At 40.4% G+C, this 16,608-nt stretch overlaps 1 protein-coding gene across 1 annotated transcript in view; it reads right to left on the bottom strand.

The window, feature by feature from the left end:
* The window catches only part of CAMK4 (calcium/calmodulin dependent protein kinase IV), a 303,137-nt gene that overhangs the window by 43,256 nt on the left and 243,273 nt on the right, over positions 1-16,608 (bottom strand). Inside the window, exon 6 of the mRNA XM_077816343.1 lies at positions 810-900. Coding sequence (XP_077672469.1) covers positions 810-900 — 91 coding nt within the window. The remainder of the gene's footprint in view (positions 1-809; positions 901-16,608) is intronic.

Below are 16,608 nucleotides of genomic sequence, written 5' to 3'. Positions count from 1 at the left end.
CAGTTAGCATTCTGCTACTTTCTCCTTTATCATAGTATGCCACTGGCCTGCCATAAACTGGCACACAAACTGTAGATTCCCAACATAGAAGTGGTGAATATTCATATCTCAGAGGCTTAGGGTCTGACTTTCAAAGGTGCTGAGCACCCAGAGCTCCTACTGACTCCAGCTGCAGTTGCAAGTGCTCGGCGCTGCTGAAAATCAGGCCCTCAGTGAATGCCCTCTACGCCCTGGTTTGTGACAAACTCTGCCAATTCAGGTCAGCTTGTAGCTTATCTGGTTTCTTCCCACCCTTTTTCATACTGCCACCTATGCCTGGAATAACTTCTCTAATCTGTGCCATACAACCTACCTCTCCTCCTTCAAGTTCCTCAAAACTCACTCCTTTTGGCTTGCTTTCATCGCTTACCTCCACCTTTGCGCTCTCATTCATATTTGTCCCAAAATTGTAATATATTGTCTAACAAAAAAGGAACTAACAAGTGGTGTATGTAGCTAGAGTCTGATCTCATAATCTTTCCCTGCAGTGATCTTCACCCTCCCAAATCCCATTCTTCCTGTGTTTGTCATCTCTTGAGGTATTTCGCCTAATTTAGACTGTAAACTCCTCAGGGCAGGGATCTGTCTTTTATTTATTTTTGAAGGACAGTGCACAGCTGTGCTGCTGTATAAAGAATGGACCTGTTCATCTGGATATCATTGCTAAAATAGAATACAATAATGGGGAGAAGAGAGGAGACACATGTGAACCACACAAAATAATACCAGTACAAGGGAAGGACGGGACGTGTATAGGTAGTGCTGCTCACCTATTTTTAATGGTGCATCTGGCGCTGGTGTTGCATACAGGAGATTCTCTGGCTTCAGATCACGGTGAACAATCCCATTTGCATGCAGGTACTAGAAGAGAAAAATCAAAGTGTCTAAGTCATAGTGCAAAAGAAGCTTTTTCCTAATCCCCTATAGTTACAGTCTACTGACTAATATTTCATGACAAGAGACAACCCAATTAACCAGATTTGAAAAAATTGTTTACAAAACTTCTCAGCATGAGACACTTGAATACAGTTTGTCATCTGAACAAGAAACTGAAAACTAAAACAGAGAGAGCATCAGCTCTCATGGTTGAGAAGGAAAACCATCCCTGAGGGGCTTATTGACCATTTAAAATACAATGGTAACATCTCTAGGGGTTAATGTTAAGATAATAGATGCTGAGATATTGAAATCTGAAGCATCAGAAAAGCATTAGGCAGCTTTGTACGTTAAATCATTCTAAGAGGTCAGAACTTGGTCACCCAACTACTGAACCACACATAAACTTTGATGAGAACAAGCATAGTGGAGAACTTAGCATGTGCAGTGCTTTAAAAATAAAATCTTTACTTTCTACAGCAGACTGATGGATTATAATACTCTACAGTCCTGAAGCCTTGGTTTCACATGCTCATGGCTTTCTCAAAAGCTGTCATGGTTTTGGGTTGAAAATGTCAAGGCTTCATCTTATCCCATTTTTCTGAGTGGAAAATTTGGGCAAAATCAGTTCAGCTCTTTTTTAGTTGTCCGAGTGTGGAATCATAGATCTCTTGTTACAAGTTAGTAACAAATTTTATTTCTATTGATGAAAAAAAAAGAAGCCTCTGTCTTCTTCAGCACAAAGACACTGGGCAGCCAGATTCACACCTTCAGGAAGGAGGTCACTAGCTTCCTCTCTTCCAGAGCTACTTTGCTCCAAGCAGCTCTGCTCTTTAAGGTTCTGCAACGCATGTAGTTGCCTTCCTTCCCTCCTTATGATCTGGGCCAACTGTCACATACAGATTGAGTTCCTGGCATACAACCAGTATACCCAGGGCCTTCTGAGCTTATGCCCTGATTGCAAAATCAGTCCCTTACTTGGTAAATACCCTGGGCCTGACTGTCCTCTTGTTTACACCATTTTTTGGGGGGGGAAGGGGGGACGGGTTTGGTTTTTTTTTTTACTAGTGAAACTCCAGTAACTTCAACCAGGGTAAGTGAAAGGAGCATCTAAGCCCCAATATTTTCAATATGTAGTACAATGGTTATTTGTACTTGTAGGCTACTTGATAGTTACACTCAGGCCTTGTCTACATGTGAAAATTGTACCAATTTAACTAACTTTGTTTTGAAACTGATTTCGTTAAATCGGTGCAGTCACCTTATGTGCGCACTCATTTCAGTTTAAGGCGATAGTGATTTGGCTTCAGTTGATTCCTCACTGATTTAGTTTAATCAGTACAATTTTTTTGTAGAAACAATGCCTTGGTACTGTAGGTCCAAAGTTAATTATCATGAAAGCTGTGCTTTGAATTAAAAGACAGAAACAATTATATACACATTGTAATTACCATGCACAGCAAACACCCTACCCCTACCTTCTATTTACTAACTATGACATTTAATGGTCAACAGTTACCATGAAAATAAAGAGACCAGGGGGAGGATCATGGTCCAGTGGATAAGTCACAAGCCTGGTCTGTTCCAGGCTCTCCCAGGAACTCACTTTGTGACCTTGGACTCCATGATTCACCTCAGTTTCCTCATCTCTAAAACAGGGATGATATTTGTGTAATAGTGTTTTAGGTCTGTGAATGAAAACTGCTGAGAGTATATGGTACTATATGATAGTTTATAATTACATTTGCTCTCTATAAGACAAAGAGATATTCAGCTATTAACCAAATAGTCTTGCTTGCACTTTCTTCTAATTTTCAGTAAATGGTTCTAGAATGTAAAAGACGGTTGTTCACTGTTTGCAGCTTCATTAATCTGTGTTACCACCATAAACTGTTAAGTAGAAAATTTGTATTTACCTCACAGCATTGTATTTCCATAGCAACATTACTTTGATATATTCAGATTCAGTAAAGTCCTGTAGCATCTGTGTACTAAAGTACGTGATTTACTTGTCAAGTAACAGTAATTAGTCTCTTCAGAGGTGCGTTACAATAAACAAGAACAGGATGAATTACTAATGTAACAATTGAAAAGGAGAAACACAAAAAGAATAATGCAAGATCATGAAAAGGGCATAATTTCAGTGAAAAGGTCTTTTTGAGCATACGTATGGATTTACACTGTATTGAAATTATGCTGATAATCATTCTTACAAACGAAAGTCAGACAAAACTTAATCTACTAGCATTTAAGGTGAGTGGGTAGAAGGGAATTTGAAATGAGTTGTTTGTGGTTTAAAAAACTCCAATCCACAAGTGTGAGAGTGCAGATCAGGTATTTTGCACCCAGCTAACCACTTTCATGAGCAAATGTGGGCTGTGTGTGGAAACCAGTGGGCCTGGCAGACTTTTGTAGGTTCGTAAAAAGTTTGATCTTTAGGATATGTCTACGCTGCAATTAAAAATCCGGGGTGACCTGTGCCAGCTGACTTGGCTAAGGGGCTGTTTAATTGCCATGCAGACATTCGGGCTTGGGTTCCAGCCACAACTCTAGGACCTTGCAAGATGGGAGGGTCCCAGACCTCCGGAGCCCAGAAGTCTATGCTACAATTAAACAGCCCTGCAGTCTGAGCCCCATGAGCCTGAGTCAGCTGGCATTGGCCAGCCACGGGTGTCTAATCGCAGTGTAGACATACCTTGAATGTTTCATTCAGAAACTTTTAGAACTGGGCAATCTGGAATCAGCCCTGTTTGGGGGAATACTACAGGGCACTGTCTAATTCAAGTTTTATTTGACTTGGTATAACAATCTAAATACAAATTATTTACTGAGTATTTTTGTTTTGTCTAGTCATATCCAAACAACTCCCCGTTGCAGTGCTTGCAACTCCACATTGCATCATTGTTACAGTGACCAGACTTTCGGCAGGGGGGCGGGGAAAGCTGGGACACCTGACATGAGCAGGGAGGTGGGTGTGCAAAGGATGACTTTGTGGCGTTTCGAGGTTTCATGCATAGTATGGTGAGAGAAGAATGAGCCCTCCCTACCTCCCCAGCTCTTTTCTCAGTCAAGCAATCTTCCTCTTTCCCTGCTACCTGATGGACTTGACTGAAGGGGAGGTGATGGCTTGGCTTGATGAGATTTGTATGAAAGAGAGGTCACTGGAAGGCCTCAGGGAAGAGGTAAAGTAAGATATCAACATGAGTCAGACCTAGAGGTTCTTCATGTACGTGCTCAGTAAATTTCACCAGTTCAAGTGGCCAGTAACACTTTCAGTTGGGCCAGGGTTTGCAGGGGGTTACAACACTTGAAAAATGCACCATTTTAAAAACCAAACATTTATGACAGAGCCTATAAATGGGGACATTCCTGCTTATTAGGAACACAGTCACCCAAATAGTACACAAGAACCAGAAAGAAAAGCAAACAAAAAAACACAGAGAAATTAACTAGAAACAAAAGTGACTATTTTAATTGTCTAAGCTGATTGAAATGCACATAAATGCATACATGGTGAAAATAATATATTCGGGTGATGGGGTACACTACCAACCCCACACTGAAAGGGTTAATGAGACTCTGTGGGCACAATCAGTCAAACCCTACTACCCCTGTAGTCAGTGTTGAACCTGAAGAGAGGAGGCCTGGCTCAGTCTCCACACAGAATAATGACCACACAGAGTTGTTTATTTTTGTAAAGCCATTGGGCAGGGACTGTCTTCCTATGCCTGTACAATGCCCAGCATACCTAAGCACTACTGAATAAAAAAAAATCATATTGATGATGATAAATAGTCTTTGCCCATTGGATCAACCCTGGGGGAGCAGAATCCTCTTCTTTAGCAGGTGAAGAAGCACTAGTGCAACTACTCAGTGGCCACCTTAATTGCCTGTCAGCTGTGGAAACATCAGTTGTGACACACCTTTCCCCTCCAAATAAAGGAATTTTAGCCATGAGTCTACATAGCTACAGACCCATTGGCTTTGCTCTGTCTACTCTCCCAGCCCTGGCCTGCTCCCAGCCCTTATGTGCACTGCTACAGAATGTACTGCCTCAGAGAACTAGTCTGTGGCGCACAGGGCAGTCCCTTGCATTGCCTCTTCAAAGTCTATCTACCCCCCACATAACAGAACGGCACTTGTTCACTAGCCCAAGTGCGGTTGGATTTACCCCCATGGGGTGTTGAGCAAACTTCAGGAACCCAGGAGGGTACTGCAGTATAAGTTTGATATAATCTCAGAAGATCTGGGGTAAATATATTTTAGGATTCAGAGTGTCAAATGGATTATTGTTGGTTGTTAAACTCTGATATGCTCAGCACTGTACAAGACACAAATAAAGTCAGACCCTTACCCCGTCTACTCTATATAATGCAGATAGGCTTTCTCCTAGTTTTTAATTCATGCAACACACAGTACCAACTTATGATTGGCACATGCCCATGTCTCCTTAAAGGTGACATGAAAAGAAAATACCATTGATTTTCTGCCCCACTCCCCATTTTTTTGCTTCTTTATGAGACCTGACAGCTTCTTTTATACCTCAAAAATTCAAGTCTCATCTAGCCTGAAAGATCTGATGACTAGATGACTAGTGAAATTATGACAACATCACAAGAATCATGAGTCTGAAAGATGAGGAACTGTTAAGAGCAAGGAAACTCTGGTTTTGCTTATTTGTATTGGCACCTAATTCACTTTAATGTCTAACAAACAATGTAGAGAAAGAATGTTTTGGTTGAACACTCAATACTCCTGCACCTACAGTTGGTGACAACTCCCAGTAGGCATTGATTTAGCTGTGGGAAGAAGTGGGTGACATTGGGCTTCAATGTAAGCTTTTATATGATGCTATGTGCCAATGCTTCAGAGTATTTTTGTATAGAATATATATATATATATAGTCTTGTAATACCTGTATGCCACTTTAGTGAGTATTTAATTCACTCAGAGAAGTTAAAAGGGAGAAGTTTTTATAGCCTCTATTTCTGCTATTTTGCTACAGAATATTTTTAGAACTTTCACATGGAAGCTATTACTAAATCAAGGCTGCAGGATACAGGAGAGTGGAACAAAAACCATGGGTTCCAGTTCAGCATTGGCTCTCCATAGCTAAAAATGCTACTAAAGCTCTGAATTCTCTTTAAAAAATGAAAAGAATGTTCTTTTTCTCTGATTTCAGGGATGTCTAGACTTGTAATTAAGCTTTTTCTATGGCTCTAACAAAAGTGTGTCATTGTGTAATGAAAGCCACAGCATCGTAATTTAGTTTAATTACAGCTACATGATATTTGATGGGCATATGGGTAATTGATAATGCCCCTGGAGCAGCTAGGAGAAAGTATAAAGAACCTTTTAAAGAACCTTACAGGACCAAGGAGGCCCATTCATTAAGTGAAAAAGATTCTTCTTTTCTATTCCCTTTTCTGTTGGTAATATTATTCTGATTGTTTTTTATGTAAACAGGCGATGTCTCTAAAATGGCAGAACAAGATTCCAGTTAATTCTGCTTAAAACACCATGCTGCACAAATCACACTATATAGAGAAAGACAAGCCTTTATCTTTCAAAATGCACTCCCTGGATTACATACTTCCATACTGACCTAGACTTCAAAAACCTTTTCAAGTAGTGAACAGAAGAATACTGTGTGCTCAATAATTAAGATTTCAGGGAATGAAGAGGAACAGAAAATTTCATGGCTAGAGAGTGGCTCTCTAAAATCAAACTGCATATGAGATGACTTATTATTTGTATAGTAACACAGTAATAATAAACACTTTGCTGTCTGATATGAGGGCAAGATTTTTGACATGAAAATCTTACAATGTTTTATCCTTGGGCAAATTACTTAATCTCTCTGCACCTCGCTCTCCCCATCCATAAAATAGGAGTGATGCTTACTTTTGTAAAATGTTTTTATTTCTATGCATGAACTGCAATAAGTGTACAATGCTATATAATTTATCATTACATTTGTACTTCTCCCACTGAAGTCAATGCAAAACTCTCATTGTTTCAATGGAATCAGGGGCTTTATGTCCCTTTTAAAAATGGAAGTAATATGTTAAATATAAAAGATTTGGTCCTGGGATCCTTGTGTGAATCAGACTGCAGATAACTTGGAAGGCAGGATTGGGCCCAAAATTGCGTAATGTCTAATCTTTGGAAAAAAAGATAATCTAACATATATTGATTGTAGAAAAAAGCGTATATTGGATTGTTTTACTGATCATATTAAGAATGATTTATTTAGGTGTATAACATCTACTTGATGAAACATCTTAGCAGTTTTATTCTTTCTGAATTAGGAAAAATAAATGAAATGCTATATATGAGTGAATTATCTCAGAAATAGAAAAGTTGTTGTACAAGACGTTGGCACAGTTTTTGAGAATTCTCACTTATTTTCTTTCTCCAGTGTGGAGAGGTAACTAACTGTGTGATAGTTACAAAGGCAGGCCTACATTCTGCTATAAGTTACTGATTCAACTCCACCAGAGTCAATGAGGTTGCAGAAGTATAACTGACAAATAATGCATTGTCAAATTGCACATGCACACCATAACTTTCACTATTTTATTATTCCCCTATAACAGTGCATGTTGTCTCTAGGACCTAGCAACCAGAAGGCTCTTTTTATCACTGCAAGAAATAAAAGCAACACTGAACTGTTATGGGCTTAATTTAGCACATTTTGGAATTTTGCATGTGGTTAAAATTCACATGGTTATTTAGGAAGCTAGCATGTTAATTAAACCTTATAGTACATTCTTGGCACAAATCACTCTCGTTCACTTCCATGGGAATCTGGGGTTCATAAGAATTTAGAATCAGGACCTTAGTCTCTTTGTTGTTCAACAGACCCAAAAATTTCCAGAAAATTTGTTAGTTTAGTGAAACCAATTTAATTGAATTTTAATCAGGTGAGCAAAGCATACTTTCCTTCATGTTTTTAGAACTATGCATTATGTACAGCCAGTTTAATTTATTAAAATGGTGAATCTGAGTACTATAAAAAAGTGTGAAGAAACGCAACAATATGGCTCACAAATCAAAAGCTATGCTTATTTTCTGTTTGTTTCCACCACATTTCACACCTTTAAATAACTCTCACTGGAAATTCTAAATCAAACAACTTGATTTATCCACTACAAGAAATTTAGACTGTAACCTCCACAATTATTTTCTTTTAAATGAAGAATCAATACACTCATTTTACCCTTAAATGATAACCACAAACAACACTTTCATCAATCATATTTAAAGCTCTGTTCTAGAATTATGTTTTTCTTTACAATGGCTGTGAAATCTAGACCAGCTAATATCCAAAACTAACTGGAATTTTTTGGCATTACTGGAATGTAAAACAGAAGTCAGAGTAGCAGCCATGTTAGTCTGTTACTGCAAAAAGAAAAGGAGTACTAAGGTGCCACAAGTACTCCTTTTCTTAAAACAGAAGTGTTATCCTGCTCTTGAATCAGACATGACATTATCCTAAAGGATGAAATGCAAAGTTCTACTACAGTATTTAATCACGGTGTGACACACACAAGTGCTGGTAAGAGACTTCCCTAATCCCAGCCACCTGTCATGGGTCAGGATTACAAAAGATTAATATCCTTGTGGCACAGAACACGAGTCAGTGGATTGACCCTGTGGCTACTATTATACCTCCTACCGGGCAACATATCCTTAACCAACTCACTTCAGTATTACCAACCTTGGGTGGGGGTAAGGGGGAACACTGTCTGCTAGCATTCTTTCCCATCTCATAACAGATCGTTCCTTTCATGCCATTCCACAATCCGTTCTAGTTTGAATGGATGCACTTTCATAAGAAGAGTGTTTGAAAAGCCGGCGATCATTAGGAAAGAAGATGAATAAGAGAAAAAATGATAAAAAATTATATAAAATAATGAGCTGGAACTTCTGTCCTCCCCATGTCACAGCACAAGAGCAAGGGGACATTCAATGAAATTGAAAGGTGGCACATTCAGCACAAATAAATGAAATACTTTTTTCACACACTGTATAATTAGAATGGAACTCATTGTCAAGGATGTCACTGAGGGCAAGAATTTTATAAGATTCAAAGAGGGGTAGGATGCTTATATGGATAACAAGAATAGCCAGAGTTATAACAGTTAATGCAAACAAAGAGTTTTTGAAGGCATAAAATCATGGCCGGCCCCAGGTGTTTTGCCAGAGTGGTAAATGTTTTCAGCGATCCAGCTGCCCCTGGAGTGGCTGAGCAAACAACCAACCAGCCAATCAGATTGGCAGAGTGGCACAGCGATGTAGTGCCCCCTGTAACTTGGTGCCCAGCACTACTGCCCTCCTCACCTACCCCTAAACCCCTTCTGCATAAAATCCTTGTGTTTCAGGGTTTAAGTCAATCTCTAACTATTGAAGATAAGGACAAGACTTCCTGGGAGGCAGATTATCCCACTGTGGGCTTCTTAAATCTTCTAAATACTGACTTTCTTCTACCTACTGTGGGTTTCTTGCATCTTCCTCTGAAGCATCTAGAGCTGGTCACTGTTGAAACCAGGATACTGGACTAAATGGACCACGGTTCTGATAAAGTCTGGCAATTCCTGTATTCTTTGTGTTGTGTTATTTGTGTAAACCATTTTAGTATTCGGTAAAATAGCAAAGAATTCACAGACTTCATTCTCCTAAAATGGTCCAGAGTACCTTACTGAGGCAAAATGCCAGCTGAATTCAGGATTAGAATATAAGGAATAATACTTAAATCTAACCCTAGTTTGCTCTGGGGCAAGTTAAAGCAGCCCCAGAGATTGCAAGGCTGCCTATGGGCCACTCTATCTTCTGCCTCCAGCATGCCTCTACATGAGAGGCCGTGGAGTAGGGTGGCCTAGGGATTGCCTACATTGGTCCTGCACCATCCCTTTTCTGGGTGAATTCCCCCACGAGGTCATTCTATACCCTTTACACTGCTGGAGTAATATAAAGGGGCAACACACCAGAAGAGGTATTCTGTCTCCAATTTTGGAAAATTTAATTTGGCAGGTGACATTTTCTGAAAATTATGAGTGCCTAAAATAATCAAAATTAAACAGGGACTTAAAATAAAAACATTCAGGCAGCATTGCCTATAGTTGTCCCTAGCACTCCACTTATAACACTATACAAAGCGCGACCATGCCAATACGACTACAGCGCATATAGCAAATTCTCTAGGGGGGTGTGTGCGTGTATGATAGAGTGCACTTCTTGCCACATAATGCCCAAGTGGGCTTTGTGCAGGGAACTAAATAGTTGTGGGGCATGGAATTTACCTCTCAAACCATGACTAAAGCCACAGAGCTGCAGCTGCTACTGGCTAGAAAAGAACTTGCTAGGTGGTGTTACCAGTCACTGGTCTGCAAAGTGCTGATTTAGCAGCCTCTCCCAAGACCCATCCACAAGAGCCACTCAGCACCGGCCTAGTTAGAGTTGACAAAGAGTCCCTCTTAACATTCCACACCCCATAGAGACACTATCTGAACTTTCTCCTCCTGCAGGCCTGCATCTGGGCTTAATTCTTGCAGAGGCAATGGCTCAGGCCCTCTACACTGGGAGCAATTTCACTCATATCACTTTTCATCCATGGTGTACTACTGCAATGCACTGCAGTTTTGTGGTTTTACATAATTAAAAAATGACGGCTATATATTATAGTGCTGGAAAGCATGTCAATGTGGGAGAAATCAACAGTGAAAATCCTGACATTAGATGCAATAGGTAATGCTGCATAATTGTAGTGGGTTGATAAATGGCTTGGAGCTGGACCCAAACAGCAGTTAAAAATGAATGTTGTAGGGCTGCGGTAGGTTTTCCTCTATACAAAGAGGAATTCTCAAAGGCCTAAGAGACAGTAACTCCTGAGTTCTAACTGTGCTTCTGACATTGAGTAACTCTGTGGCTTTGGGTAAGTCGTATCACTTCTCTGATTTTGTTTCCTCATATGTAATGACACTTGCATCCTCAATGTGCTGTTGTGAGGCTTAATTTGTGTTTGCACGGCAAGAAACACTATCTATCTGCTAAGCTTTAGCATCATTTAAACCCATATAAAACCAGGGCGCCTAGCCAAACAAGTCAAATAATATAATGGAGCAAAAGTTATTAATTAACGTACAGACACCCAAAATATTTGAAATGCATTAGAAATATAACTATCTTAAGAACAGAGTAGAGGAGTTACCTGTTTGAGGAATGATTATATTCAGTGTCAGTAAGCTAAACTTCAGAAATGAATGAGTTCTGTTAATTGAGTTTATCCTTGTAAATTCATACAATTACACTAAATCTACAAAAAATTGAGGCCAAATTCTGCCAAATCCAAGACTATTTCCATTTAAGTCAATGATGTAAATTTCGAAGTACTGACTACCCTGTATTTGTTTGCCTGCATATTATGGTCCTGATCCAAAGCCAACTGAAGTCAATGATTGATAGTCTTTCTGCTGACTACAATGGGTTTGGATCAAGCCATATATAACCTACATGGGAGTCATTAATGACTTCTTGCATTGAGGTTTAGACTTGGGCCAAAAGAGGAATCTTGTTGTAAACCTAGAGGAAATTACCTTCAATTAACACATATGGCACAAACTTCTAAATTATGTTGCAAATGCTAGAACTATCTTCAGATTCTCATGTCAGAGACCAACACTCTCCCTGTCCCAAGAAAACAGAGGCAGTAATAGTGCCTCCAAGAAATTTAGCCTCAAGTATAGAAATTTGGATGTTTTCTACATTCCATGTAGAAATATAATTACAGAATGGTACAGGATCTTTAATTCCTACAGTGCCTTTTATTTCGTATTGAAAGATGTAGCGTGTTCTTCATTTGATGGTAAAGTAGGGTTGAAGAATAAGGGCTAGAGCCTCAATCCTTCTCAGTCCCTCTGGGACTTAGAGTTGCTGACAAATTCTAGATCAGCAGCTCCTGGCCATCCAGGTGACGGGAGCAGCTTCTTGGGAGTCATTATTTGCTGGTACAACTTAGAGCAGGCCTAGTGCTCCTGTAAGTAGTGCCTGAGGCTGGTTCAGGGCCCAGCAACCTCCAGTATTAGGATAACAGAAAGCTGATGGAAAGCCATCTACGGCCTCCTGACCCCAACTGCATAGAGGACAGTTCTGGAATACATGGGGATCTGACCCTCAGTGTTTGCCAAATCATCAAGTGTTACACCAAGCAACCAATGGAGGCAGAGCTGGTTGATCTAAAACAGTAAATTTTAACTTTCTTGTAGTAAAATACTTTTAATTTTTTTATTTTTCTTAATCTAAGCCATACTCAGCATCTTAAAGATTTTTATATTTTTCTTTCACTTTTCTAAAAGAGGTTTTTACACTGAAAAGATATACTGTATGTTCTGATAAGCCTACACATGCTTGAGTATATATGTCAAGGTCTATACTTGTATGATTAGGAGAATAAGGCAGTGTTGTTCTGTACATACAGACACCTGAAAATAAGAAGAGAAAAACTGTTTGTCCTCAGTATAGTTGCAATGTGCTGCTAATTCTACAACTAGAGTAGTTCCATGATCACAGCTGTACAAAGAACATGTCCAAATATAATGATCAAGTATGTGTTTTAGGATGTCAAATGATTTTAAACTATTTTCAGGGTGAAGCTTCAGGGTAATGAGCCTATGCAGTATGATTACATTTTTTTTTTGTCCATCTGTAAAATCTTCCTGTACTATACATATAACAAAGTCTATTATTTTAACACATGGTTGTACCTAATGAATATTTCTATTCAGGATTTAAATTCTCATTTATGCATAAACAATGTGCAGATGTTTTGTGCTGCTTGTCTTGAATTCCGAAGTCTGGCCTGCATATAATTGTATCACCTTCTAAGACCAGTATTGATCTTGCAGAAATAACTTAAGGAAGAAAGGCCTGGATCATATTATATATTTTTAAATACTTTAATTTTTTTAACATTTCTTTTGTATGCTTGTTAAAGACTTATTCTGTTCTTAAATGCCTCAAATACAGCTATAAATGACATAGCCTGAAAAGTCAAGGCTGACAGAAGTGCTGCAATTTCTTTTTTTCCTCTGTGGGTGTAAACTTATTCCTTGCCACACAAATCCCCATAGCTGCTCTAAATTGCACCAGATTTTAACAGGCTTCAGGGACAACAGACCTCGATTAGCTGGAGTGCAGCAAATTCTGGCTCCATTCCCCCTTTCCCTAGCACATCCATATGCTGGAGGCTGCAAAGCAGACAGACAATGTAGCTGTTCTGACAGCTCTATGGTACTCAAGGAACGCCGTACGAAGGGGTATTTTGTAGGGGCTGGTTCCACAGGCCATATGGACCCTTTGTACCTTTGAAGTCGTATAAAGGGGCTTCAGGAGTAAAAAAGTATCTAGCACTTGGTCTACCCACGGCTTCTATGCACCCTCTTCTCCTGGAAGAAATAATCTGTTTGGACAGTTATTTAGGACCTTAATGCCAGCTAAAATGAGACACAGAATAGACTCCCATTCTGGGGAAACCATCAAAGCCAGAATCTGGCTCCAATGATTACGTGAAAAAAACCCACATTTTACCATTACAGTCTATAATATGAACTATTGTAAAGGAAAATAATCAGAACATAAAAATAGTATGTGGCCAAAAAAATGAATTAGAATGAGTTAAGAAATGCCAGTCCCCTGGAACGAAGGGGAGGGCAGAAAGCAGAAGCTGCAGGTATTGTATTATAAATGTGGTCTCCTGCTGTGAAAAAGATCTCAAATGATGTATGGATAAAATTATGTTTTCTGGGAGTGAATACTAGGTGATTTGTGCAGGCTCCTGAATGCAGAAGAACAATTCAAATCACACCAAGTGGTAGAAAATGTGAGCCTTATTAACGTCTCCAGTTCCCCTCCAAACCCTGGATGTCTAAATGCTGCAAGGTTAGAATTCTAAAAGAGAAAAGGAGTACTTGTGGCACCTTAGAGACTAACCAATTTATTTTAGCATGAGCTTTCGTGAGCTACAGCTCACTTCATCAGATACATACCGTGGAAACTGCAGCAGACTTTATATATACACAGAGAATATGAAACAATACCTCCTCCCACCCCACTGTCCTGCTGGTAATAGCTTATCTAAAGTAATCGTCAGGTTAGGCCATTTCCAGCACAAATCCAGGTTTTCTCACCCTCCACCCCCCCACACAAATTCACTCTCCTGCTGGTGATAGCCCATCCAAAGTGACAACTCTTTACACAATGTGCATGATAATGAAGTTAGGCCATTTCCTGCACAAATCCAGGTTCTCTCACTCCCTCACCCCCCTCCAAAGTGAGAAAACCTGGATTTGTGCTGGAAATGGCCTAACCTGACGATTACTTTAGATAAGCTATTACCAGCAGGACAGTGGGGTGGGAGGAGGTATTGTTTCATATTCTCTGTGTATATATAAAGTCTGCTGCAGTTTCCACGGTATGTATCTGATGAAGTGAGCTGTAGCTCACGAAAGCTCATGCTAAAATAAATTGGTTAGTCTCTAAGGTGCCACAAGTACTCCTTTTCTCTTTGCGAATACAGACTAACACGGCTGTTACTCTGAAACCTGTCATTATGCAAGGCACTGCATTTAGCCGTATGGAGTGGAAATCTATCAACTGCATGAAAAAACTTGCACAGATACAGACAGACATCATCTTCCTTTCCAAATGCAAACAGATGGACATCGTTCCAAAAGGACTGAAGGTAAAAAATCCATTACAATCTACATACCACACAGACTATGCTGACAGCTTGTGCCACACGCTCTCAAAGAAACTGCGGAATCACCTGATCAACATCCTCTACAGCAAACAGGGAAAGATTAAGAATGAGCTCTCAGAACTGGATACTCTCATAAAAAACCAACCTTCCACACAAACTTCCTCGTGGCTGGATTTTACTAAAACTAGACAAGCCATTTACAACGCACACTTTGCTTCTCTACAAAAGAAAAAGGACACTAAACTTTCTAAACTACTACATGCTACAAGGGGCCACAGCAATGGTTCCCTCAACCCACCTAGCAATATTGTTAACCTATCCAACTATACTCTCAGCCCAGCAGAAGCAGCTGTTCTATCTCGGGGCCTCTCCTTCTGCCCCTCCACCCCCATGAACATGATACAGTTCTGTGGTGACCTAGAATCCTATTTTCGACGTCTCCGACTCAAGGAATATTTCCAAAATACCTCTGAACAACATACTAATCCACAGAGGTCTCCCTACCAACACTACAGAAAGAAGGATTCTAGGTGGACTCCTCCTGAAGGTCGAAACAGCAGACTGGACTTCTACATAGAGTGCTTCCGCCGACGTGCACGGGCTGAAATTGTGGAAAAGCAGCATCACTTGCCCCATAACCTCAGCCGTGCGGAACACAATGCCATCCACAGCCTCAGAAACAACTCTGACATCATAATCCAAAAGGCTGACAAAGGAGGTGCTGTTGTCATCATGAATAGGTCGGAATATGAACAAGAGGCTGCTCGGCAGCTCTCCAACACGAGTTTCTACAAGCCATTACCCTATGATCCCACTGAGAGTTACCAAAAGCAACTACAGCATTTGCTCAAGAAACTTCCTGAAAAAGCACAAGATCAAATCCGCACAGACACACCCCTGGAACCCCGACCTGGGATATTCTATCTACTACCCAAGATCCATAAACCTGGAACTCCTGGGCGCCCCATCATTTCAGGCATTGGCACCCTGACAGCAGGATTGTCTGGCTATGTAGACTCCCTCCTCAGGCCCTACGCTACCAGCACTCCCAGCTACCTTCGAGACACCACTGACTTTCTGAGGAAACTTCAATCCATCGGTGATCTTCCTGATAACACCATCCTGGCCACTATGGATGTAGAAGCCCTCTTCACCAACATTCCACACAAAGATGGACTACAAGCCGTCAGGAACACTATCCCCGATAATGTCACGGCTAACCTGGTGGCTGAACTTTGTGACTTTGTCCTTACCCATAACTATTTCACATTTGGGGACAATGTATACCTTCAGATCAGCGGCACTGCTATGGGTACCCGCATGGCCCCACAGTATGCCAACATTTTTATGGCTGATTTAGAACAACGCTTCCTCAGCTCTCGTCCCCTAAAGCCCCTACTCTACTTGCGCTATATTGATGACATCTTCATCATCTGGACCCATGGAAAAGAAGCCCTTGAGGAATTCCACCATGATTTCAACAATTTCCATCCCACCATCAACCTCAGCCTGGTCCAGTCCACACAAGAGATCCACTTCCTGGACACTACAGTGCTAATAAACAATGGTCACATAAACACCACCCTATACCGGAAACCTACTGACCGCTATTCCTACCTGCATGCCTCCAGCTTTCACCCTGACCACACCACACGATCCATCGTCTACAGCCAAGCTCTGCGATACAACCGCATTTGCTCCAACCCCTCAGACAGAGACAAACACCTACAAGATCTCTGTCAAGCTTTCTTACAACTACAATACCCACCTGCGGAAGTAAAGAAACAGATTGATAGAGCCAGAAGAGTTCCCAGAAGTTACCTACTACAGGACAGGCCTAACAAAGAAAATAACAGAACGCCACTAGCCGTCACCTTCAGCCCCCAACTAAAACCCCTCCAACGCATTATTAAGGATCTACAACCTATCCTAAA

The sequence above is a fragment of the Eretmochelys imbricata genome, chromosome 5, assembly GCF_965152235.1.
Source record: "Eretmochelys imbricata isolate rEreImb1 chromosome 5, rEreImb1.hap1, whole genome shotgun sequence".
In the NCBI taxonomy this organism is placed as follows: Eukaryota; Metazoa; Chordata; order Testudines; family Cheloniidae; genus Eretmochelys; species Eretmochelys imbricata.
Note: the sequence above shows the minus strand (reverse complement) of the source record. Positions and strands in the feature narration are given on the sequence as shown.